Genomic DNA, 26,210 nt, shown 5'->3' with positions numbered 1-26,210 from the left:
ACTGCCTCATGTGCCCCAGGTGAGGACAAAAGCTTTCCTTTCTCTTTACTACAGCTGCTGGGGGACAAGACCCATCCTGGGCTTCACCTGCTGTGCTATCTACCCCGCCAGAGCTTAGTAAGTCTTCAGCCAATGACCAACCTCTCATGGAATGAACGGCCACAGAGACAGGCCCCACGCCTTCTAAACGCAAGGTGGGGAAGGCAGAGACAGAGGGGCCAGAATGATGGAGGTGAGGAAGAATGAAAGGGGGGGAAGGATGAAGCCAAGAAAAAAAGCACAGATTAAATTTATCAACCAAAAAGCATTGCCCTTGGGATTCTCAAACATTTTCAGCTGACCAGCGAAACAGTCAAAAAACAAGTCCAAAATATTGAAGTGTATAGAGATGACAAATAAAATGTCTCATGTCAATATAATAAATTAAGAGAAAGACCTATTCATTAAGTTACAAAAATGATAAAAGCAACTTATAATGTGCATTGAAGAAGAAAAAACAAAAAACAAGAATAGCTCCAAACTATAATTATACCCAGAAGGTTGGTTCTTATTTTCTGCTTTGGATTTTTCTGTTTTCTGTTTGTAAGGTGCTTTACTTAAATTCTAATTTATTTTTTATTTTTTGCAATTTTCCTCTCCCCCCTTCCCAGAAGGCAGGATGGCTCTGGGAGTGCCATGGCTTGGAGGAAGGCTCCGCAGCACGATATAAGCAGAAGACTTGTGGGGTAGGCCTTGGGAGAGGGGCTCTGAGCACTGCCCAGGGCTCCCAGTCTAGGCAGGAACCTCACACAGCAGGCTGCGCTGAGCAAGAGCGTTACACGGGCCAGAGAGCAGGAATCGCAACAGAAGCTATTTCGGCCAAATCAGGAATACTCCCGAATGCTGTGCCCTAAGAACCCCAGGATCTTGCCCAACACTGGTGTGAAGCCTTAATCAGGTTTAATTCACTTTTAAGAAATGACCTGACATTAATTGAATAGCAAATGTGAAATAAGATTGGTACCTACTATCTGTTTTCCACATTTCCTAAACGGAATCCACATTACTTTTATAATCAGAAAACAGATCAGCAACAAAACTTACATTTAACAACAAATGAATAACCTGCCTTAAAGAACATCACTACCAGCCCTAGCCGGTTTGGCTCAGTGGATAGAGCGTTGGCCTGCGGACTGAAGGGTCCCAGGTTCAATTCCAGCCAAGGGCACATGCCTGGGTTGTGGGCTCGATCCCCAGTAGGAGGCGTGCAGAAGGCAGCCTATCAATAATTCTCTCTCATCATTGATGTTTCTATCTGTCTATCCCTCTCTGAAATCAATAAAAATAAATATATTTTCTTTAAAAACTAGGAAAGAAAAGGTATAAGATCCTAAAAAACAAAAACAAAAAAAAACCCACTTGGCAAAAAATATAAAATTAAAAAAAAAAAAAAAGAACATCACTATCAGCGCTGAGTGGTGATCTCATGGACCCAGAGGCGGCTCCCACCTCTGAGAGCAGTGCTCCCAACGCCCACCCCCAACACCGGACGGCCTGCAGTCGTGGACATTATTCCAATAAGCCCAGGAACACACAAGACATTTTCTCTGTGGCTTCTCTGACGTAGCAGGCGTGGTTGGAAAATCAAGGAGACGCAAAAGGGCCTTAATGGCACAACCATTTAAAAAGCAGAGTTTCAAGGCTCTTTCCGGCAGCAGGCTCACTTTACATTAATACCAACACGTCCACTTTGGAAGCGTGTTAAATCAGCAGGGATGGATGCTCTACACAGAGCCATCCCATCCATAAACCACCACTCTCACAGTGAAGGGCTGCCTGCTCCTTCCAAGACAAGATTCCTCTTTCTGACTCAGTTTTGAGAAGGTGGAAATCACGCTCATGAGTGGAAATGACATGAACCAGCTTATAATAAGCAGCGGTCACCCCCAAGCCTCCTCACACAGCAGGGCTCTGCATTGTGTGCCATCTGTGTCGTCTTCACCAAACATCCTTTGGCGGCTCTTACAAAGCCCCCAAGCTCCCCAAACGGGCGCCCCCATTCTGCTCCTGCGGAGACAGCCCAGAGACACACCCTTCCTCCTCCACCTCCCAGCAGTGCCCAGGCGCATGGCTTTGGGGAAGGCTGAGCAGCCGGAAGAGAGCTCCAGGGAACTTGCCTTTTCCATCTGTTGCCGATGCTTCTTGTAAATGCCTGATTGACCTAAAAACAAACATTTGGGGAACAAAAGGTTAGCTAACAAATCTGCACTCCTCTCTACTTCCAGGGCCAGTAACTTAAGGCCTTGAAATCCTCGATTATAAATTCAAAGGGTTAAACTGGACGATTTTAGACTCTCCCTAACCACGTGATCCTCGATCATCACTTCAGCATGTATGGTGCATAAGCCTAAGGTACAGATGCCCTGCTGACCAAAAACTGTCTGGCAGAGGCCTGGGCATGAGGAGACAAACATTCCTGATCTCGCTAATCTCATTCCTACGACTACCCCCCACCCCCATCCCCCACTAAGAAAATGGAGCATCATGGATCTCACCTGCTCCCTGGAGAGAATGGGTTTGAACGTCTAGGTCTAGGAGCTGTGCACATGGCTTCACACAAACTCAGCCTTTCACTGACTAGAGATTTGTAACTTGGCTGAAAAATGCAGGCCTCCAGGGAGTCTCTTTTCCGGCTGGGATGTGCTGGTAACTAATGACCGTCATTACAGTTTTGGCAGGAGAGCATTAATATGATTAAAGAAACTGCAGATCAGAGTTCTAGGTAGAGTTCACCCAGGGAAAGACCGTTTTAAGGATGAGCACAACACAGGCAGCTATGGGCCAGGGGGAAGACGGTCAGACCCGGCTGGAGTCCACCACTCTCCACTTGACTGTGAATGAATTACTTCTCCTAAAACCCCCGTGGTCTGCCCACTTGTTAGAACTGAATGGAGCAACACCTGAAAGTAAGTAGCACAAAGGTGACACCAAACCAATGCTGCTGGATTGGAATGTTTTGTGTGTTTTTTAGATATAGTAGGAATTTATAACTAGGATGCTCAAAAATGACTGATTTGAGACTCAGCATTTAAAAGTGAATGTTTTTATGTAACAAAAATTAAACTTAAACAAATACATTAGACATCAATTATGGTAAAGGATATGGTGTAAGAATGGGAGTAAGAACCATCTGGTTCCCAGTGGAACCACCAGCTCAGGAGATCTTAGTTATGATCAAGCAGGATGATGCAACCTCTGACATAATTAAAAGTGAGTAAACCACGACAGGTGTGTTCCTCAAATAGTTTGCCAAGTAGCTGCCCATGTCTGTTACAGCTACTGAGCAAATGGGTTGGCACGAATCCTTAATGTGTACATCAAGCATGTCAAACTTGTGGCCAGTAGGCCACATGCCTCGTTTATTTAAACGAGGCATAATGAGGCATTAAGAGATCAAATACATCTCATTTATTGGTTATGTCTCCAATTGATCTAGAGCAAGTATGTCAAACTCTGGGCCCACAAGGAATATTTTTGCGGCCCAGCCAACGTATGGTATGTAAGAAATGTTTTAATAAAAATTTTGTAACTTAATTTTCACAATATCGTGTTGCATTCATTTCCCTTATGTGCCTTACGTGCAGGCGCACCATTTCTCTCCACTAATACTAGCAGCGAATATTTTAGCCCATTGCCACGTCATTAGTCTTGTACTGACTTGTTTGCTGTGCACAACAGGAAATATTTCGCTTTCAGAGAAAAAGAAAAATAGGTTTATTTGCGTTTCGCTTATTAATTTGTGCAGTTATTCAGTGTCTGGTAAGTTAATGTTCAAGAAAAAGTATTAATTTTTATTAAAATGTTCTATTATTTTACGTTAACAATTACTCATTTATTTCAGCCCTTTGTATTTAGCATGTCTCTATCGAAATAAACCTACGTTTCTACGAAAATTGAAGCTTTGGTCTTTTTGCGGCCCACATAACCTTAAACCTAGCTTATTTGTCACATGTTAGCCTTTGAGTTTGACATGCTTGATCTAGAGCCTCCAGACCATCCATAACCTTTCCAAACACTGTGCACTTCATGTCCAAATGTGGCTGCTTCTTAAATCTCCTCTGGTACTTGACTTTTCTCTTGTACAGCTTTTCAGAATGTTTACCTGACAGAAGCTTGCCTGCGGCATCTGCTTGTCAGTGCTGTAAGGAGCAAGAGGCAGGCAGTGGTCCTTTGTGCCTCTACAGCGTGTCTGGGTCTCCCCGTGCGTCCCTGACCCTTCTACTTTGCTGAGTGGCAGGTGTGAGTAGTCTTACTCTGTTCCTGAGCAACAGGCTGCTCTTTCTTTTGAAATGTTTGTATGTGTTTAACTGATGATATACACTGGGGGACATGATCTCAAATGCTCCCAGGACACTTCCTGCCTGAAGACAATGCTGGCCATCTTGTCACAGACACCTGAGTTAACTTATTCCTGGGCAGGATGTGAGGAGGCTGCAGAGATAAAATAGCTCATTCGAATTCTCTTCTCTGCTGAATTACCTGTACACGCGTGATGTACGGAATGAGGGTTAAGTACTCCCACGTGCTCTCTCCCACCAAGATGTCGTCTCTGTGCTTGCTCCTGAACCAATTAAGAGTGAATCTAATTGACTGGAATGAGGACTACGCTCCACTGACACCATGTCCTAAATAATCAGAATAAGTAAATGACCTATAAACCCAGGATCCTAAAAAATATTAACTTAAGTGCATGGGGCATTGCAGTGTGGAAAACCTCACCTCTAATAGGAAGCAGGAAATCTACTGTTTTTAAAGTTTATTCCAAAATAATTAATTGCTTTCAAGGAGCACGGAACTGGATCATTATTTTTGCTAGCCGTTTCCCTCTACTTGCTTCCCAGTGGACCAAGAACTGCCTTCAGGTGCATGAGGCTTAATGAGGACATTTTCTCATCAAGCGCTGACTTGGCCTCACACTTCTTTACAAGCTCTGCATCCAACGCCTGCCATTTCCAGGAGGAAAGCCACCGTTCTGGAGGATGTCCAAATGTTTACATGCTCAGAACTAGCACTAGGTTTTTAAAAAAATGTTATTGATTCAGAGAGGAAGGGAGAGGGGGTAGAAACATCAATGGTGAGAGAGAATCATTGATCGCTGCCTCTTGCACGCCCCCTACCGGAATAGAGCCCGCAACTGGCTTGATACCCAGTAGGGGGCGTGCAGGCATGTGCCCCTGGAACCTGCTGCTCCTGGTTGACGAGTCAATCCTTAACCACTAAGCCACCTGGGCTGGGCACTAGCACTAGTTTTATGTTAATGTACTTCCTTTTTTCCCATCTACCTTGGCAAGAAGAGCTTATTTATGGGCTTTCTTCAACTCCTTTCCTTCCAAATCCATGCTATTTACATTGCTGCTAAGCTCTCCTTTCCAGACTCTCTATTGCCAGCCTGCGCTACAAACCAGCCAGGCTGCCAGACTAGCTCCATCAGGATCCCCTGGGGAACCTGACAGGACACAAAAGCCAGGGTCCTGAGATGATTCAGATGGTCTGGGACCCAGAAAGCTGTGTGTTTTACACAGATGCCCCGTGTGATTCCCAGTTTGGGAATGGCTGGCCCAGCTGCCGGGTTTGACAGACAAGCCTCATGGGGTGCACACAGCCTCCCTCCCTGTGGGTACTCACCACACCACTGGGAAGAGGATGGCCCCACAGCACAGCAGGTCCACCAGAAACAGAGAATCCTTCCACAAGGCATACTCCGTGGTCCCCTCCTCGGTGGATTCTATGATGATGTAGGCCACGTTTGCCAGGACCTACAGGGCAGAGAAGTCAGTGAGGCCCCAGAACACAGGTAGATTCTCACAACAGCAGCCCCAACAAGGGAGGGAGGGGGACACTGGGGCCAGTAGGCCCCCAACCTATGGCCACAGCAGCACTCCCACGTGCTCTCTCCCACCAAGACGCCGTCTCTGCTCGCTCCTGAGCTGGTGACTGCTCTGGCCAACTGAGGAAGGTGGAGTGACGCCAGGTGATGTCCCAGGTAGGTCAAAGGACACAGCTTCTGCCTGGCTCTCTAGAGAGACACCTGTGGAGCCCAGGGCCTTCCTGTAATAAGTCCGCCTGCCTGGAGCTGCCATGAAGAGACCAGGCAGAGAGAAAGAGCCCAGGAGCCCCCGCCCCATGTGATCAAGTCTCTCCAGCCCAGAAGGAGGCAAGTGGAGACTTCCAGGTGGCCCAGCCCTGGCCTCTGTCTGCTGTAACTGCTGGGACAGCAAGTCAGACCTACCCAGCTAAGCCTCTCCCGACTCCCGAGCCACAGAGAACGGAGACTGAATGGGGGCTGTTGTACAGCAGCGGCTACCCAGGCCGCGTGGTTTTTCAAGCACCCTAGGCCTCGCAGTCACCAGGCGCTGCACTTTACTTCCTGTTCAGCCACATGCCCAGGCTCCTCAGTGACAGTACCTCTGCTAAGTGTCAGATGATGTCATCAGAGACCAGAGCGGCAAGAGTGGCGGATTTCAGCCACTGGCCGAGGAGCCACATCGCCCTCCCAGGAGTAACTCCAGTCCAGGTCCCCTGTTCTCGGGACCAGCTGTGCTTCCCACGGAGGTCCAGCTGCACCCGTGCTCTACCTCCATCCCCAGTCAGGGCTCTGTCTCGTGTGTTCAGTCTGTTGTTAAGCTCTCTGTGTACTCTGAGAAGTCCTGCAGCTGCCTAAACTGAGCCGGCAACACCTGGAAACCTGCGGTGCTACTCGGCACACGGGGGACAGCCTAGGAGATGTTCTTTCAAAGACCACTGCTAGGTGTGGATGCAGCGTCTAATCCCACCCCCACCTCCCACGAGGCTGTGCTCCCAATCCTCGGCCTGACCGTGCTGTTCGCAACCGTCATGTTCCACTTTAACAAAAATGCAAAATCCGCTGCGCTATATTGGGAAGTCTCCAAGTGCAGTTTCTCTCTCTGTCGAGGACTTACGCAGCTCAATCACCACGGAGCATACACCACTGGATACTAACGCAAAAGTGATTCTGAAATGCCAGTCTCCCACTGACACGCAGTGTCGGGCTCCTCCCGAAGCCCAGTCTATCCTCGCACCTGTCTCTGAGGCTCCGTCTGCGAAGACAGAGTGGAGAACAGGCTTCCACAGCCTGAACTCCTAACTGCACGTGTCCTCGGCTTCCAGTCCCCGAGGTGCCGTGTGCAGCAACGGGCAATAACGCTCTTGAAACGCCATTCTGTGCAGCACTCACTTCTTACACAGAAATGTGCAGTGGCTCCCATGGCCAGATAGAAGCAGTTTTAACTTTTCAGGCTGCTGTTCAAGGCCTTCCTAGGCTAGTCTCCATGTTGAAATTTACAGTTACTTGTTAAATGCCATTTCTTCGAGTGACCTGCCACATAACCCTGTGCGCTGCTCCTCCGGACGAACAAATGGGGGGCAGTGGGGAGGACTGAGCCCTGTCACCGCACAGTTAGGCCGGGAGGAAGTTCACACTGAAGGGGAGGGAGCGGCCACAAGAGGAAAAGGGGCTCAGGGAGCGGTGTGGCAGAGTGGGCAGAGGCCCGGGCTCGTCACTCACGAGCTCTAGACCCTGGCGGCTCATCAGCCAAGACCTGGGTAGCTCAGCACCTCTGTCCACTGGACAGCACCTCATACTGCTGCCACTCCCCCTGGGCCTCTGTCATCTTTGTCATCTTTCTTTCCTTAAGCATCGAGGCAAGGCCCATCCACACATAAAGCCTCCCAGGTCATCAGAGTCTGGATGACCAGTCTTCCCTTGGAACCCTTCAGTAACTGGTGTGTACCACTGGTTTAGCGGTAACGTGTATCCCTTATTACTGATGTGAAGTGGCTTTGTTGCCGGAGCTGAGCGGACTGACCTGCGTGCCCGGGGCTGGCCTCTTCCTTCCCTCACCTGCCACATCGACAGTGTGCTCCAAGATGAGCCCGGGTGACGAGAACAACTTTATCGAGCAGGAGCACTTCGGCCGAGCAGAGTGGCTGTGCATCGCTGCTAGGACCGCTGTTTACTCGGGCCCTTTCCGCCCGGCTCTGCTCCAAGGCTCCTCCTGCGGGCTCACTGGTGAGGCCCCAAGCACAGGGAGGCTCTAAGAAATGTTTGCCAACATCTACCTTGTGGGAACTCACTGGTGTCATTCAGAATTTTAAAATAATTTAACAAAATCGCTATGTACTGAGTTCCTCTGCTAAGAGGCCCATTTGGTTACAGGACACACGGGTGAGGAAGAGAAGCCAGCAGCCCTCTACTGAAGGACAGGTGTCCATGTGCCGGTTAAAGATGACTGACGGTCAAACATCTCCCAGTGCCGTGGCCTGAGGCCTAGGCCTGTCCACATTCAGAAACAGAACTCCCCATGGAGAAGCTGGCGTTTCTGTGTGGGCCACCCCCGCTCCCAGACAGGCCTGGAGCGGCTCCGTGGGGGACAGAGCAGCGCAGCGGAGGAGCGTCCCTCACCTGGAGAGGGATGACAATCATGAAGATCTTTTTGTCTTTATCGGAAAGGATGTGCTTGATGAAAGCCCAGCCAGTGCCAATGAGCGCGATGGTGATGAACAGCAGGGCCCCTTTCAAACTGAAAAAGAAAAATGTCACAGACACAAATGGGTCTCTTTGGAGTCCCACCTGCAAGTTAGATTCCACAGCTCATGCTATGATTTCACGTGCTTCTTGCAAAAGACAGGTGGCCAAATCCAGGAAGTTCGTCTTAAGTGAGCAAGTCTTCCGCACACAAATAGTTAGCTATGCAGCCCATCACCTGAGCAGCCAGTCCCCACAAGGAGGCAGCCCCCTCCCAGGGGCACGCAATAGCCCCGAGTTCTCAAGTGTGGACAGCTACCTGTCCACCACACACCTTTGGCATGGCAGGAACCCAGCCAGGCTGCACAGGAGGGCGGGCCATCAACCTGAGCCAGGTCTCTTCCTGCTATGGCTTCCCCAACACCTGATATGTCACATCCCGGTATGAGTACGTCACGAGTCACCCCGCATACTTACAGGTGAGTGATGTAGTACACGACAGCCCAGCCTTCCATGGGGAAGCCCTGGGAGGAGATGTAGTGGTAGTCGATCTGCAAGCGAACAGCATTTCAGAAAGGGCAATGGCGGGCCCCCACCCAGTGAAGTCAAACAGAAATCCACAGAGACCTCATGATAAGGTGACCAGTGACTCGCTTGTCAATTCACAATAAAGCACATGAGTGCGCGAACAATGTCAACCAGCTTGAGAAACTGACACGTTTCAGTGTCACTAACGCGCAGCCTGGGTCCCTCTCTTGAGGCAGGTGATTCCCTCGGGCAAATGGCTGCCTCATCTCTTTCCAATCTCCATGGTCCAGATGCCACAGGTCTTCTCAGTGTCCCACCCGAGAACTTTACCTCTCACCACCCAGTCACTCAGTAAAAACCTACATGGAATCACCCAGCTTAGAAAACTGTTTTCTTTGGGGGGAGAAAATCTGTGAATTTAGAGCTACCTGAAGCCAGCATCTCATTTTAATTAAAGGGGCACGTTTCAGAAGTGCACTGAAATGCTCCTGGCAGAACTCACGAAGGGGACACACGTTTCTTACACATCTTTCATCCTATCATACACGGCTACCTGGATATTACAGTCACTCAAGGATCCCATCACTCATTATCTACATGGTTAAAAAAAAAAAAAAATCAGCTCAGATCCAAATGAAAAATTACCCAGATACCTGTCCTTTCTTCAGACTAAGTGGCTATTGCTACTTTTCCCCTGACGGTGTTCTAAGTGCAGCAGTAAGTAGCGCACATGTGGAGACTGTCACCTGCGGGTGCCTCGTAGGTCTACAAACTGGGAGCTGTGACCTTATTCTCAGGGGCAGGCTCATGGCAATCAGCATCGGGGTGAAATAGTCAAAGCTCAGTTCAGTTTTATGCCTCTGTGTGTAGAGCATCGATTTTCTCTCGAATAAGAGCGCCAACACTGGACTTGCAATCCAATGGGAACACGGGAAGGTCTGGAAGAGGGAGCCGTGGACACTTCAGCAGGTGGCAGCCTCATAAGAAATGACTTTCCACCCAAACAAAGAAATGAAGACAAGCCTGTGTCCGAGGGAAACTCCGGCCTGCGCTGCTATCAGAGGGTGTCTCCGTCTGGTACTCTGAGGCTCTAATGCTTTACGCCCATGACCAGCCGCCCCCTCCCGTCAGAGGCTTCCTGAGAAAGGCGTTCTTTCACTTTGGTTTCCCACGGATCTATCCCCTTTCCCCTAACTGATTTTCCTGGTCATACAGCATTGAACACCATTTCATAAATGACCCCAAAATACCAATACATACTGCATGGAAGACCAAAGAAAGAGACTTGGTGAAAGGGAGGGCCGCCATCAACCAGTGAATTTTAAATACATCGTTCCTATAAAAACAGAGAGAAAAGAATGAAAGAAATATTCCATTCTCCCACACGACAGCTTGAAGCCTCGGGCATCAGACGTTTTTATAAGAAGGCAGTAAATGTAATCTAAGCAAACACCAAACATGAAGCCTTTTTAAAAAGTCCTTTCTGTTGCAGAACAGGCCTTGAAGGAGCCCTAGAGGCACCTCTACCACGGAAGCCCACACTGCAAATGGAACTGAGTCATGCACGGAAGCCTGAAGAGTCTGAGACCGTGAGACAGAAATCAGAACAGGCTTTCTCCCCAGAAACCATCGGGAAAGGCCACAGGAAGTGGACTGGATGAATCTGCGGACATTGAAACCCCAGTGAACAGAGGGGAGGAGCTACAGCTCACGGGGAAATGTGCAGCCCCGGGGAGGCGGTTCAGCGCCAGGTGACAAGGAGGGCTGTGCCCTCTTCGCTCCCCTTCAAGGCTGGAACCTGCCAAACACCCCAGGCCAGTGGGGTAAAGCACCCACTTCCACCCCACCCCCAGGCTCACTCAGGTGCCTGTCCACCTCCCCAGGCCAGTGGGGTAAAGCACCCACTTCCACCCCAGGCTCACTCAGGTGCCTGTTCACCTTGGGCTGTTGAGCAGTACATTCCACTACCCTTTCCCACCTCCCCCAGGACTTAACCAATAGGACACACAAGACCATTCTGGAGAAAAAGTTAAAACTCTATTAAAAAACACAGACTTCAGTAAGAGCCACGGGAAACTTCAACTCGAGTATCAAGACATTCGGCAAAGCCACAGCAGTACAATGTGGACAGTGGGACATCAGACAAAAAAAATCAACAGAACAGGTATCACCATGTGAAAAATGCTAATAATAATATCCATAGATAGTATAGTTTACATAAATTAAAAATACATGCAACATTGCCCTAACCGGTTTGGCTCAGTGGATAGAGCATCGGCCTGCGGACTGAAGGGTCCCAGGTTCGATTCCGGTCAAGGGCATGTACCTTGGTTGCAGGCACATCCCCAGTAGGGGGTGTGCAGGAGGCAGCTGATCGATGTTTCTCTTTCATCGATGTTTCTAACTCCCTATCCCTCTCCCTTCCTCTCTGTAAATCAATAAAATATTTAAAAAAATTTTTTTAAAAAATACACGCAACATGAATAAACATTACTAATTTATAAAAGTGCACGAATATCAGAAAACACATAATAAACACATTTGAGTGGTTGGGAAGGAATGAGAGAAGGGATAGGAAATGAAGGGAAACGAAGGAGAGGGCCTTGCAAGGATGATAAGGAGGGCGCGCCCTGAACAGACACATGCTGTTTCCAGAATGATTTCCTCTCCGGTAATTTCCTGTCCTAGTGCCCAAAAGTCAAAAAGGAAGTCAAGGCCAGAGTAGTCTGTCACTGTGAATAGCAATTAGATTTACCACAGGGAAAAACTGCCCACTGTCACCCCCCAACCCTCCCCAGCAACCTCGACTAGCTAGCAGTCCTAGTTAAAACCTCCCTGCCTCCTGCCTGGGGCTGTGATGTGATAGAAAGAACACAGGCTCCAAAGCCACACAGAACTGGCTCCAATACTGGTTCTATTCCGATGACCTTCATCTCTCTAAACCTCAGTAACCTCTTCTAAAAATGGGGCTACACTTGCCTACCTCAAGGAGCTGTGGGAACATTAGCTAAAATAACCACCACCAGGTGCCTGACTCAAAACGACCAGCTTCCCTCCACTGCCCCGGGGCTCTGGGCCCAAGGCAGACAGCACAGAGCTGAGAGGAGCCACGTATACACAGCAGGACATCTGGGTTCCAGTCCCAGCTCTGTAGCTGACTGGCCATGGCTCTCGCTTCCCCTGTCAAGGCCTCAATAAACCCAGGCAGAGATCTCTCAACTCCTTCCAGTGGGAGGGGCTGCAAGCCTCTGAAAGGCAGCGGCAGCCACGGAGTCACATCCTTTCCATGACTTGAATTTCCAACTTCACATGACCCGACCCGCTGTAAGACTCCCAGGGAAACAAGAGGATGGGGTGGGGGGCGGAAATCATACATTTTGTATGTATACTATACTTCAATAAGAAGCTTAAAACATGTACAAACTAGGTCAGCCTCATTTACCACACATTTAAAACTGCTGCCAGTTTTTATTATTTAAGTGAACCAGTGCCTATGACTGTTGTATCACTAAGTAAAGGGAACTAAAGCACCTCACACGTGCCTCACAGCTGCAGAGCATCCTGATGTGCAAACCCCTCCTGCTCATCAATCTCAAGAGCTCAGCTCTCAGAGGAAGCCAGCGCAAGACTCACTGCCCCGTTTCACAGCTGAGGAGAAAGGACCGAACTCGAAGCAGGCACACAGGCGGGAACCGCGTTCACACTGGAAACCAGCTCTCTCGCTCCTCGTTCTCACTTTTCTAATTAAAGCAAATGCAAAACTTCCTTTAAACAAAACAAAACCCTCCTATGGCCGAACTTCACAGGATTCTTTTTGTCTTATTCACGGCTGCTGACCGTCTAGTCCAAGTGACTAGGCGGGGTCCTTCCCAGGTAAACAAAAAGCTCGTTCCAACCGGTGGTGGGCAGGGTGTTACAGCTGCTCCCAGCTGAGCATGTCCAGCACACAGGCCGCAAGAGATGTCAGAGGCATCAATGTCTGCCCCAACGCTCCAGGGAAAGAGGTATTTGGGGTCCTTGATTATTATATAAATTCAACTTAACCCATATTGCAATACCATATTCACACACCATCATTTACTTAGTTTATGGGCCTTATCCTATAACAAAATTGTATCCTTTAACTGAAAATTATATTTTGCTTCTCAATTTTGGGGGAGAGAGACAGAATTAAACATTAGCTCCACCTACATGCAGCTTGCAGCTGGTCTCCTCAAGAGCCAAGTACAGGAAGTTAAAGCCACAGGGGTTTCAGCAGAAAGGCCAACAGCCAGGCAGATGGGCTTTGAAGAGGATTTCTCCAGTGACAAGCCCCAGGTCAGTATCAGAAGGTCAGCATCTCTCCCAGCCCAGCTCTGAGCTGAGGCCTTCTGTACGAAGTGGTAATTCATGCTCTCGGCCAGGCAGTGGGTCACTGTCCCTCTTCTGCTCTCAAGAACAAAGAGCCCCTGACTGGGACCAGTGCGTTCACTTGGAGTGCTGCACTGTGATCTCTTCGCTATGGAAACGCTCAGCTTATATACATCTTATTTTGCTTGTATATTATTGAAATCTCTGGATTTGCCTTTTAAGCAAAACGATGGGAAGTGAGCAAACACCAAGGCATGCAAAGCTCCTGCAGGGTCCTACGTTTCAGGGAAGATGCCCTTTGAAGAGAACAAAATGGCCGGTGCCAATCCTGCCCAGGTGCAGAAGCCAGCAAAGGTGAAATTGTACAAATACCAACCCACTCGAAGCTGAAGGACTTAAGGAAGTAGTATTTTACCGTCGTTTTCGAAGGATGTGAATCCAGATGGTCCCAGAAAGGAAAAAGAAAAAGGCCATAGAAATGTATAACTTAGGGAGAGGGATTTCTCCTGCAGAGAGGTAGCTGTCAGGATTCTTCTCCGTGATCTCAATCTGAAACCAACATGAAATTTATTTTTACTTTTCAGGAGCAGATCATTTCACATCCAGCACTTTGTAATCTTAGCTGTTTAACTTAAGCTTAAGAGTGAATACCAGCAGAGAACAAACACATTCTTAGTGCACTGGCTGAAATGTAAACACACCCAATTGCTTTATAGTCCTTGTTTATGAATCCTCTGCTAAAGTTCCTGCCCACTGGCCACACTTTTCTTTTACTTTGCTTAAGTGGTCTTAAGATCTATTCTTATAGAGAAACTAGAGGCCCAGTGCACAAAATTCATACACGGGAGTGGGGGAGAGGGGATGTCCCTCAGTCTGGCCTGCGCCCTCTTGCAATCCGCTCAGGTAGGGTCCCTAGGCCTGGCCAGCAATCAGGGCCTATCTGGGCTTTCCTTCCCCAGGCTGCCAGCAGCTGGCCCCGCTCCCGCCGCTGCCACTGCTTGTCATCTGTGCAGTGCTGCCCTCCACTCCCCCGCCACCTGTGGCCTCCCTCTGTGGGTGACAGGCGTGGGGTGTGATGGCTTGGCTGGCCTGGGCCTCCCTCTGTGGGGCGGATCTGGTGCCCCAGATCCATTGCTACACAGAGGGAGGCCCCGCCCATCCAGGACAGTGCCTCCAGCCGCCTCCTGGTGGCCATGGCCTCCCTTTGTGGCTGCCAGCCAGGTGGCCTGGGCCTCCCTCTTTGGGGCGATGGATCGCAGAGTCCCCCCATCAATTTCCTGCAGAGGGTCATCCAAGCATTCGTTCTGCTGTTCCTTTTGCCCCCCCACCCCCCGCCACCAGTTGCCTCCCTCTGCGGGCGACAAGCATGGGATGCGATTGTTTGGCTGGCCTGGGCCTCCCTCTGTGGGGCAGTCGATCTCAGGGCCCCCAGATCAATTGCCCCGCAGAGGGAGGTCCCGCCCACCTGCCACAATGCCACCAGCTGGGTAGCATGGGCCTCCCTCTTTGGGGCGATCAATTGCGGAGCCTCCCATCGATCGCCCCACAGAGGGTGGCCTGGGCCTCACTCTGCGGGGCGATCGTGGGGCAATGGCAGGGGCCCCCCTGACCAATCACATCGCACCCGCCTTGGCTGGCCTAGTGCAGCGTGTCATACATAGCGTGGTTGTCCGGAAGGTCATTCAGATGGTCGTTCTGCTGTTTGGTTGATTTGCATACTAGGCTTTTATCATTATAGATAAATGTCTTCCATTTTACACGGCTGACAAAACTCATGTGGAACAGTTTTCATATGGTACTCACATCAAGGCTGAATGAAAACTTGTCATTAGACTGCATTTTAGGTCCAGTGCATTTATGCAAATAAAGACTGTAGAGGCCTTCCTGCTCATTGGTGCTGATGTTAAAGAAAAACTGAAAGTGAAGGAGAAAAAAATTAAAGGGTACCCAAATCCTCAGCTAAATTTTTAAGTCTTAGAAAGAAATCATGAATACTATGAACAGAAAAAAAGATAGACTACTTCAAGAAATCAAATTCTCCCAGAGCAGAATTTAAAGATGTTTTCTTGTTCTATGATTCCCTCCCAAAGTTGTTATAGCAACTTTCAAGCTAACAGAAAAGTTGACAGAATTATACAGCAAATACCTATATACCCACTACCTAGATTCCACAATGAACGTTTTACTATCCTTGCCTTATCACACATCTATCCATTGGTGATGGATTTTGGCAGAAGTCTTCCGAGGTAACCTTAGAAGATGCAGTTATCTAGTTTTCAAGCCAACGTATTATTTTGCTCTTTAGGTAAAAATACTCCTGACAACTGAAGGAGATTCATTTAATACTTGACAAGGTAAGGAGCCAATATTCCACCCTGGCCGATGTGGCTCAGTTGGTTGGGCGTCATCCCATGCACTGAAGGGTTGCCAGTTCGATTCCCGGTCAGGGCACATGCCAGGGTTGTGGGCTCAATTCTGGGTAAGGAATATATAGGAGGCAGCCGGTAATGTTTTACTTTCACACTGATGTTTCTGTCCCTGTTCCTTCTGCTCTCTCTAAAAACCAATTACAAATCCTTTAAAAAACAAACAAACAATTTTCCCTCATTAAAATTTACACCTGTGATTTTAAGCAACAGTAATAAATGCTACATTTTCTATATTCAGACATGTTTTTCTTATATTTCATGTGTCCAAATGAAGTTTAATGTAAATTAAAAGAAATCATACATGTACATAAGATCATAGAAGCAACTCCTGAGTCTATCCTAGAGAATTTTTCTATAAGCCTAAATTATGTGGCTTAGGGCTACATATACAGATGGTAAACTATAAAGAAAGGTGAGGACATGATTATAACATTTTCTTCACAATCGGGGTTACTCTAGAGTTGGGAAGGATATGGAGTTTGTGAGGTACTAGCATGATTCCATCTCTTGTCCCAGTGATGGTTACAACGGTGATTACTTACAACTATTTGTATTCATCACCAATACAGGTACTAACACTCTTTTGTATATATACTATACCTTACAATTTAAAAGGCGGGGAGGAAAAAGAGACACCTGAGAAGAAGCTGGAAATAAAAGGCCAAGAATATTCAAGTTGAAATTGTTAAACCATGTCCCAAACTCATCCTTGTAAACGTCAGACGTGTATTTTAGTCCACACAAGGTAGCCAGAATAGAAAATGTTTCTAAACATATTAACTTCCTAGTTCTCAAAGACTCAGATGAAGTTAAGAAATATTTTTTTAAAAATCAACAGAATTATTAAAGAGATCAGAGTTGGCACTTGACCCTTAAGGAGAAAACAAAAATAAAGCAAAAATGTAAATTTTAGAGTTGGAATAAGCTCCGACAGTCCCTTTCCTGCTCTGGGGATGAACGATCATCCTTGTTCTGTGGATGGAGCAGAAAGGCTCAGGTGACTTCACTGTGCAAAACGGGGAGAACACTGGGTAGAACAGGAACTCCTTTGCAAGGAGAGGGAAAGCAGCCCAGAACTGCCTGTTTTATGCATCCCGGGGACCCTACGAACTGGCCATTTCAACCCACGTTCTCATCAGCAGTGTCCGCTGCTTTGCCCTGACACTCACCTGACACACGCATTAGTAACTGACAATGTATACATCCGATATGCTTTCCTTTTGAATTACTTTTTAAAGGCTTTTTACAAAAACATTCAAAACACTTATTTTATGAACAAGCATTTTAAAGTGAGGGAAAAAAGAGAGAAAAGTACCTTTTGTATTTTCTTAAGGAGGCAGTAAAGCAAAGTGGTTAAACACATGGGCCTTGGAGTCAGAAAAACCTGGGTTTGAGTCCTCCCCTTAGGCAAGTTACTTAACCTCTCTGAGACTCAGTTTCCTCATCTGTAAAAGGGGAATAATAACAGTACCTACTTCATAGAGTTGTTGGGAGGATGAACTGAGATAATGATAACATAAAAGTATTTAGCACATGCCTGGCATTCATTCATTCATGTCCATAATTACTGATGGAGAGCCTATGAGAGGCCAGGTCCAAGGTTAGGAATTTCATATACATCAGTAATAAAACAGAAAATCCCTGCCCTTAGGGTTACCTTCTACAGGGAGAGACTGACAAACATAGTAAGTACAGTTACAGCATGTTGGAAACAAGAAGTACGAAGGGAAAAGAACAGAGTGGGGAGGGCGAAGGGGAGTGGCTGCATTTAAAACACGGTGACTGGGGAAGCTTTGCTGAGTCAGTGGTGTTTGAAAGACTTGAAGGAGAAAGAAATTAATCAAAAGGGTTCCGAGGGACAAGTGTTCCTCCCAGTGGGGACAGTTAAAGCAGAGCCTGAGGCTTCATCTTTCCTAGGAGCAGCAAGGTGGCCCGTGTGCCTGGAGCAGAGTTAGCAAGGGGAGGGGAGGGGCAGGGAACAGGAGCCGAGGATAGAAATGACAGCGGCCGACCTGTGGGTTTGCAGACAAGTGGAAGGACTTGGGCTTTCCCTCTGAGACAGCCGAAAGCTGCTGAGGATTTGGAGGTGACTACTCCACAAGCTCTCAGTTAGCTATTAATACCAATGGCTATTAAACTTAACATATAAAAATTGTTAGATAGGCAATATAAGCCACTATAAACCAGAACAGAGGATGCAGGGGTGGGGGACTTCCACGGTGATAAAAGCAGAGCGTCTGGCAGAGTGGATTACATGGCCGCCTGCATTTGTCAACACTGATTGAGCTGCACACTCAAGACCTGTGCACTCACTGTAAGCAAATTATACCTCAATTAATGAAAACGGGTTAGGAAAGAGGCAGTGACTTTTACAAAGTAATAAAGGTTATTTGCATAGCGCTTTACAGAGCACTTTAAAAAAATGATCTGCCTAGCAACCCTATGAGACCGTCCCACCGTTTTTCATTCTTAGATGATTAAAGAGCGAGGAGCCGAAGTGAAGTGTTGTCCAAGGTCACCAGTTAGTAAGTTGGTGCTGAGATCCAGTCCAACCTCCTACCACATACATGGGCTGTGATGCCGCCACAAACACTCACATGCAGTTAATAATGGTGACAGCGTTTCGGGTCACTCAAGGCCTCTGAGTCTCAGTGAACTCATCTAAAATTACAACATCACCCTAAGGGATCACCCATGGTCCTCCTGGAGCACTCGGAATAGGAGACAGCGTAGGATTAGAGGCAGAGTTGTGGGGACAGCCAGGCAGAACTGGGTTGGAATCTGGGCCTTACCACTCATTTTGGACATTCGTGAAGTTATTCCTTCTTAGAGACTTATGATTTGCTACGTGGTGGGTGATAATAACCACCCTGTAGGTTTGTCATGGAGAGAGCTACTGTATTCAAGTGACTGATACATAGCATGCTTAATTATTCCTAAATTCAAAATGCTTTTGCTTTTAAAAATTCACTCTTTACATGGTAGAGATCAAGCTTTACTCAAAGAAGATACGTACCCGAAATGAAAGTGCCCTGCCATTATTACGAACAGAAAAGGATTTCTCTTCCATTGCCTAGAAAGACATAACAACCTGCTTTAGGACACTGGCAGGAAAAGCAAGCTAATAAACATAAAGACACCTTTTTCTGAAAGCCTACATTTGCCGACCTTTAAAAGCTTCCTAAAAATAACATCCACCATCCCTTTCGGTGTCTGAAATCCTCTTTCACAGAGAATGTTCATTCTTCCTCACCCACTGCCTTTACTCAGCTGTCTTCTGCCTCTTCACTAACCCCACTCCTCACCCCGGCCCCCAACTTCCTGCTGGAGCACTTCTCTACTATTAAAGCTTCAGCAAGACCTAGGGTGCCAACCCAGGTCACACCCTGACCATCCCTGGACTCCACTCCCGACTGCAAGTGAGTAACAGGTTGCCATTGGTCCAACGGACGAAGTAATGAAAAGAACTACTGACATATGCAACACATGATGAACTGAGAATACTTACGCTGAATGAAAGAACACAAAAGAGCACGCACCGCATAATCCATCTGCGCAGAGTTTTATGAAACTAATCTACGGGGACAAAGCAGTGGTTGCCAGGGGACAGGAGCATGGCAACGGGGCAGGAAACACTTTTGGGGTGATGGGTAATGTTCACTAACTTTATTGTGGTGATAGCTTCACAGTGTACACGTAAACCAAAACGTATCAAATTGCCATTTTAAATATGGTCCTCCCTCCTGATCTGCAGGGGATACATTCCAAGACCCCCAGGGGATGCCTGCACCTGCAGATAGCACCAAACCCTACATATACTATGTTTATGCTTTTTCCTATACACCCAAACCCATGAGAAAGTTTAATTTATAAAGTAGGCAGTTTCAAAGACAGGTTCATTCTTACTGTAGATCTTAGCAACCTCCCCATGGCTTTTTTTTCCTTTCCTTTTTAAGTGAAGAATGTTCACCTCTTCACGTAAAGGAAGCTTCTCTTTGGCGTATCTGAATTGGCAGCATCACGGCACTAGCACAATGGGGCCAACAGTAAGTGAAATAAGGGTGACCTGAACACCAGCACTGCGACACCGTGACAGTGGATCTCATGAGACAGCTAAGTGTCTACGGGCAGGAGCAGCATATGCAGCCAGCTCTGTATTATCTAAGATCCCTCTCTCTGCTCCCAAATATGTACCTTTTACTTCAAACAGGCCAGTGCCCAGCACCTGTTATGCTCATTTCCACTTCCAGTCTTTGCTTATGACAGTCTTCATCCCATTCCATCTCTTCTTCCCCAAACAAATCCAGCAAACTTCAAACCCTGGTGAAACTTCCTTCCAGAGGGTTCTCCAGATAGCTCACTTCCCTCTCCACCCACTATCTGGCCCTTTAGCACTTAAGTGCTGTACAATGCAGCACCCAATTTCACTGTTAAGTTGTTCAGTGTGCCAACATTATGTCTCCAAACAGAAGGCAGCTCCCTGTACATTAGGCATGTGTATGTATATGAATGTACCCGTGTATGTGTATGTTTAAAAGAGATCCATACATGCACACATATACATATATAAACAAAAAAGCTGAGCACAAATGGGTGCTTAGTTCTTACCTTTGAATCCTCTGTACTTCTTTTAGACTTTCCACTCTCTAGAAGCAGAAACATTGAAAAGGTATTACTGTAGGATTCACCTCATATGTATATCATAGCATCATTTTATGAGACTCTAGCTTGTCTAATATCAAATAATTCAAACAAGCAAAAAAGGTGAGACCATATGCTATCTTGTGGACTGTCATCTCTCTCTTTTAAAAAAAAAAAAGAAAAAGTTTTTTTTATTGATATTTACAGAAACAGGAGAGGAGAGGGAGAAGGACAGGGAGAGGAAGAAAAAGAAACATCAACTGCTGCCTCCTGCATGCCCCTGACAAGGGATAGAGCCCGAAACCCGGGCATGTGCCCTGACTGGAAATGGAACCAGCAACAATTTGGTGCCCAGGATGACACCTTAACAACAGAGCCACATCGGCCAGGGCTGGACTGCCATCTCTTTAAATCTCAAAATAATTCTTGAGCTGTAGAAGCAGCAAACTGGAACTTATTATGTTATAAATGTATCTAATAAGAGATAATATTCAGTACCAACAGGGAACTCATCTGATAATCTAGTGTATGTTACTGCCAGAGATGCCACATGGCCTGACTTTTCTAACTATCTAGGAAATTATGTTTGAAAACAGGTCACTGTTTGAAATAAATATATATGAGATCTATTTACATACATGGAAAAATTAACAGCCTAGCAAGAAGTGTTAAGATTGCTAATGGCTTCTTTTATGGAACAAAGAGGGCACCTGGGCCTTATTTTTACTTAAGATACTCTTCATGAGGAAGGCAGAATCCCAAACTCCCTGCAGGAAGGGAGAGGGTTTCAGAAGAAAAAGAAGGAAAAGAGTATTTCCTGCTCAGGAAATGGTCACTGTGCATGAGGAACCTGGATGAGGGGACGGTGCAGACATTAAACCACACCATCACACAAATGCAGTCTTTCTGCAGGTCTTCTAATTTGGGTTCGAGTTTTGACAAAGTAAAAAAAAACAGTGTAAATACAATAAATAGTATTAATATTTATTAATAAATAAAATGCAATAAATATTAATTTGTTTTTAAAGACAAACCTGACAGTTAATAAAAGAGGTGGTAAATATAAATTGGTTAGTCAACATAGGAAAAAAGTGCAACCTAATAACAACAGCGAACACAAAAACAATGCCCTTTTGCCTTTCACTAACATTCACACACACAGTACTGGCTAGGACATGGTGATATGGGCACTATTCCCACATGTTTTCTGATAGGAGTAGATAAACCCACACAACTCATTTGGAAAGGAACTAAAAATATGCATCAACAGACGTATTCAGATCCTTTGAATCAGGTACTCCAATTCTGGAAACCCATCCTAAAGAAAGTTCTATATCTGAAAAAAGTTTTATGAACAAAGAAGTCCAATGCAGCAATATTTATAATAGCGTCAAAATGAAAATATGCCTCCTTAAAGGGAGCGGTTGAGTAAATTATACTACCCATTTAACAGATATGTGATAAGTATAAAATATCTTTAAGTGAACAGGGATGCTTAAAGTGGTACCTGTAACCGTGAATTTTAAATGTTCTCCACTTAAGAAACAACCTTAGGTAAAACATCAATTACTAAAATTTTAACACTGGGTGTACCGGTAAGGAGAAATGACTTTTCTTTCTCTACCTTCTCCGTATTTTCCACTTTTCTTTAATGATTATATATTTTAGCATAAAATAATGGTTAGATCATGTTTGTTTTTACTTAGGAACCAAAAAGAATCGACCAAGCTGGGCAGTGAAGGAAAGGCAAGCTCCACCTCACCTTTACCTCGTCTCGTCTCAGTCTGGCTGCCTGCGGAAACCGGGGGGACACCAGCCTCCTGGCTCTGGCCAAGGACTTTCTCATCGTTGCTGAAGATGATCTTTGGTAACTGGGTACCAGCTTCTGGTGGAGATTTTATTTTCACTCTACAGTCAAATAAGATAGAAGGGGAAAAGTTCAAGGTAATGCTTATGGACCTTTAAGTGTTGTACATTAGGCACGGCTTCAAGCTCTAAATTCATTATGTCATGTAATCCTACGATGTAGATTCTATCACCTGCATCTTACAGATGCTGAAATGGAGGCTCAGGAAGCTTAAACACCTTGCCCAAGAGCAGTGAGCTAGTAAGGAGCTGGCGAGGATCCAGCAGCCTCCCCCCCAGGGCTGAAATTCTTGGCAATCATGCAATTCTGATGTACATTCTTTCCCACTAAGTATCTGTGATATGGTCAATAAATTGGTGTACAAGGGAAACAGAATGAGATAAAACCAATGAAATGGCCTGGCTGCGGTGGCTCAGTGGTTGAGCACTGACCTATGAACCAGGAGGTCACGGTTCGATTCCCATTCAGGGCACATGCCTAAGGTTACAGGCTCCATCCCCAGTAGGGGGCGTGCAGGAGGCAGCCAATCAATGATTCTCTCTCATCATTGATGTTACTATCTCTCTCTCTCTCTCTGAAATCAATAAAAATATATTTTAAAAAGAACAATGAAATGTTCAAGTGAAATCTGGGGAACTTGGAGCGGCACGCCTAGAACGCATCTCCTCCCTTCTCCCTCCTGAACAGACCCCACTGCTGTTACCCGCCCTGCACGAGGGCCAGTGAGTTTCCAAGCCTGAGTGACACGGGACCTAAACTGGACGATCCAGCTGAAGGGAAGCACTTCTAGTTCTGCCTGGGGAGAAGCCTTCCTGTCCCTCCTTCCTGAGATGGGAGTAAGAACCCACTTTACGGAACACACCACACCATTTCGTGCTATTCTGCCTTGGCATTTACATGGGAAATGTTCTTCCCTTTCTTATTCACTGGTGAAGTCTCCGCACTAGAAGGTGGGTTGGGCCCGTTACCTGAAGCCTTCCCTCTCTCCCACATCAGTCTCTCTGGCCCACCTCTCTGCTTTGCTGTGATCACTGGGATGGCCGTTGTCTCCCTCGCCCTGTGTTTAATCTCCAGCACTCAGCACAGTCTTTGGCAAATGGTAGATACTCAGTGAATGTTAGCTTAATGACCAAATTCCCCCCAACTTTACTCTAGGGTTTTACTGAAGGAATTATTAGAATTACTTACTCACTTCTGGAGAAGTTTAGGATTAGAAGGGGGACAGAGACAAACTGTTTCCTGAAAATACAGTAATTCACATCTTCATCCTAAGAAAGGAAGACCCAATTATACATCACCTCATTCATTCACACTAGAACAAGGAAAAAACGTTTTCAGGAACAAGACAAACAAGGGGCCCACCCTCCACTGCAAACAACACAACCGTGGGTGTACTGATACCCGGGAGTCCCGGCAGCCGCCACCTCAAGAAAAAAGCCCACCAACAAAAGCAGTGCTCCCACCGGTGTCCTGAGCTGTAGTGAAGAGTGTGGTCAGTCACGCATTCAATGCTCACCAGGGAAGAAGAAAATCCGTCATTCTTGGAACGGTCGAGGCTGAATCCAATCTAAGAGGGGTAAAGAGCGTAGAGGTAAATGCCCACATGATGGCCTGGCCTCCTCTCGGTTTTCATGGCGTTCATTTGCAAGAAGAATCACTAATTACTAAAATTATTCAAGAATTACAATTTAAATGTTAAAAATAAAATTATCTGATGCCTGTTCACAAGTTTTATTTTCTCCATATTCTGACACTTCTCACTCGAGTATGGGGCAAAGCTTTCATCCTAGAAACAGAGAAGGGTCAACCCTTGCTGTCCGGGGAGGCACTCACAGTCAGGTCCTTGTCTGTGGCTCCTTCCGTCACTGAAAGGCTGTTGACAGTAACCACCATGCTCCCATTCTTGAAGAATCCAAAGGTGTTTAGATGAACCTTATGCCTCACGTCATCCTAAAAAGATTTGCAGAGGTGAAATTAGTAATAGGGAGAAGTTAACTTGATTATTTAACCTATTCGTTTGCTTGAAAAACTAGTCTAGTTTTCTGCTAGCTAACCAATGTTTCCATATACTTAGGAAAATATACAGCTGTGGTACCTGATCTTGTTTCAAAGCTGAAGATGACTCATCAGAAATGCGTAAGATATCAACAGTTTTGCAGAAGGAAGCACATAATGGATGCAATTCATTTTGACACATTTGTAACAGTCCTGACTAGGTGGTCAGTTGGAATGTGAATTCCAGGGAAGGAGGAACAATGTTTTAGTCATCCTCACATACTGCCTGCTAGTCCAAGGCCCAGCATCTAGTAGGCACTCAAAAAACATACTGGCCCTGGCTGGTGTGGCTCAACTGGTTAAGTGTCGTCCCATGCACCAAAAGGTCACCAGTTCGCCCTGGCCAGTTTTTTTCAGCAATTAGAGCAGCCGTGGGCAAACTACGGCCCGCGGGCCGGATCCGCCCGTTTGAAATGAATAAAACTAAAAAAAAAAAAAAGACCGTACCCTTTTATGTAATGATGTTTACTTTGAATTTATATTAGTTCACACAAACACTCCATCCATGCTTTTGTTCCAGCCCTCCGGTCCAGTTTAAGAACCCATTGTGGCCCTCGAGTCAAAAAGTTTGCCCACCCCTGAGTTAGAGTGTCGCCTCACTGACCAAAAGGTCTTGGATTCAATGATTGATGTTTCTCCCCCCGCATCCCTTCCTCTCTCTCCAAAATCAACAAAAAACACATGAAGAAAAACATGCTGAAGGGGATGGGGGGGAAGTAGCCAAAACTGCTCTAAGAATATGTTTTTATAAACCTGCTTATAAATTGTGTGCAACTGGCTCCTCCCACTGCAGACTGACCGGGCACACCTGCACAATTACTTTTCTAATCTGTAATTCATTTTTTTACATAGGTTCATTTGAATCTAAAAGTTATGCTATATATGATGGGTTTCAGGAAACAAAGCCTTATAAGCAGAAGGAATCCCAGGAACTTGTCAGGTGGAGACAGGATCTTTTGGACACAGGATAATCCTGAGGTTTGTTGAAACTGAACGACCTGGACAAATGCCTCGCACGACTGCTTGAAATTGTCTCAAAGGGGTGATTTCAATCCCAACTAAGTCAATAAATTTTAAGGCTGATAAAGACTAACTGGAACTTTAGGTAAACAGTCAGTCAGGAGGGTCTACAGGAGGAGTTAGGGCTTATGTGGAAGTTCTCCCACTCTAGTAATTGAGAGACCCCTAAGGGAAGAATTGTTTATAATACAGCTCTATGGTTCTCCTTCCCTTAACTTCCTTTTCCCTTCTATAAATACCCCTCCATCTGGGCACAAAGGCCAAGTGTGCATGTGGCCTGCCATGTCTGCATGCATGGGGCTGCAACCCTTTCTTTTTCCTGAATAAATCTTTTCTGGTGAGGAAGCACCTAAGCCAGCGGTTCTCAACCTGTGGGTCGCGACCCCTTTGGGGGTCGACCGACCCTTTCACAGGGGTCGCCTAAGACCATCCTGCATATCAGATATTTACATTACGATTCATAACAGTAGCAAAATTACAGTTATGAAGTAGCAACGAAAATAATTTTATGGTTGGGGGTCACAACATGAGGAACTGTATTAAAGGGCCAGAAGGTTGAGAACCACTGACCTAAGCGATATTATTTTTCAACTGAGAAGGCCAACAGAACCATGGTATTGTTAACAGAGTGAAATGCTCGGTCTCTGGGACCCCATCTTGTTGGGCCTGTGCTGCTCCCATGGCCCTCAGGCTAGTAGGTCCTGCTTGAGACATACTAATCATTAGAGGGATTCTGCTTGGGCTTTAGTTTTTACAAAAACAGCTCCTTCCCATTTCCCCTTCCCTTGACATAAAA

The 26,210-nt window shown here is 46.4% G+C and overlaps 1 protein-coding gene across 3 annotated transcripts in view; it reads right to left on the bottom strand.

Moving 5' to 3' along the window:
• Nucleotides 1-24,285, bottom strand: part of GPR107 (G protein-coupled receptor 107) — a 41,594-nt gene extending 17,309 nt beyond the window's left edge. For all 3 annotated transcript variants that reach the window (XR_001361679.1, XM_005864108.2, XM_014537950.1), the window contains exons 1-13: nucleotides 24,173-24,285; nucleotides 23,856-23,906; nucleotides 23,528-23,607; nucleotides 22,235-22,380; nucleotides 20,440-20,477; nucleotides 18,848-18,904; nucleotides 15,206-15,316; nucleotides 13,818-13,951; nucleotides 10,313-10,388; nucleotides 9,002-9,075; nucleotides 8,462-8,579; nucleotides 5,665-5,795; nucleotides 2,157-2,200 (exon numbers count right to left, since the gene is read on the bottom strand). Coding sequence is in view for 2 of the 3 variants with exons in the window: in XM_005864108.2 (XP_005864170.1) it covers nucleotides 2,157-2,200; nucleotides 5,665-5,795; nucleotides 8,462-8,579; nucleotides 9,002-9,075; nucleotides 10,313-10,388; nucleotides 13,818-13,951; nucleotides 15,206-15,316; nucleotides 18,848-18,904; nucleotides 20,440-20,477; nucleotides 22,235-22,380; nucleotides 23,528-23,607; nucleotides 23,856-23,906; nucleotides 24,173-24,232 (1,120 nt within the window). In the remaining variant the exon portion in view is untranslated. The remainder of the gene's footprint in view (nucleotides 1-2,156; nucleotides 2,201-5,664; nucleotides 5,796-8,461; nucleotides 8,580-9,001; nucleotides 9,076-10,312; nucleotides 10,389-13,817; nucleotides 13,952-15,205; nucleotides 15,317-18,847; nucleotides 18,905-20,439; nucleotides 20,478-22,234; nucleotides 22,381-23,527; nucleotides 23,608-23,855; nucleotides 23,907-24,172) is intronic.
• Between the last annotated feature and the right edge of the window lie 1,925 nt (nucleotides 24,286-26,210).

The sequence above is a fragment of the Myotis brandtii genome, unplaced genomic scaffold (assembly GCF_000412655.1).
Source record: "Myotis brandtii unplaced genomic scaffold, ASM41265v1 scaffold1857, whole genome shotgun sequence".
Classification (NCBI taxonomy): Eukaryota; Metazoa; Chordata; class Mammalia; order Chiroptera; family Vespertilionidae; genus Myotis; species Myotis brandtii.
The sequence above is the reverse complement of the archived record's forward strand: the minus strand, read 5'-3'. Positions and strand labels throughout refer to the sequence as shown.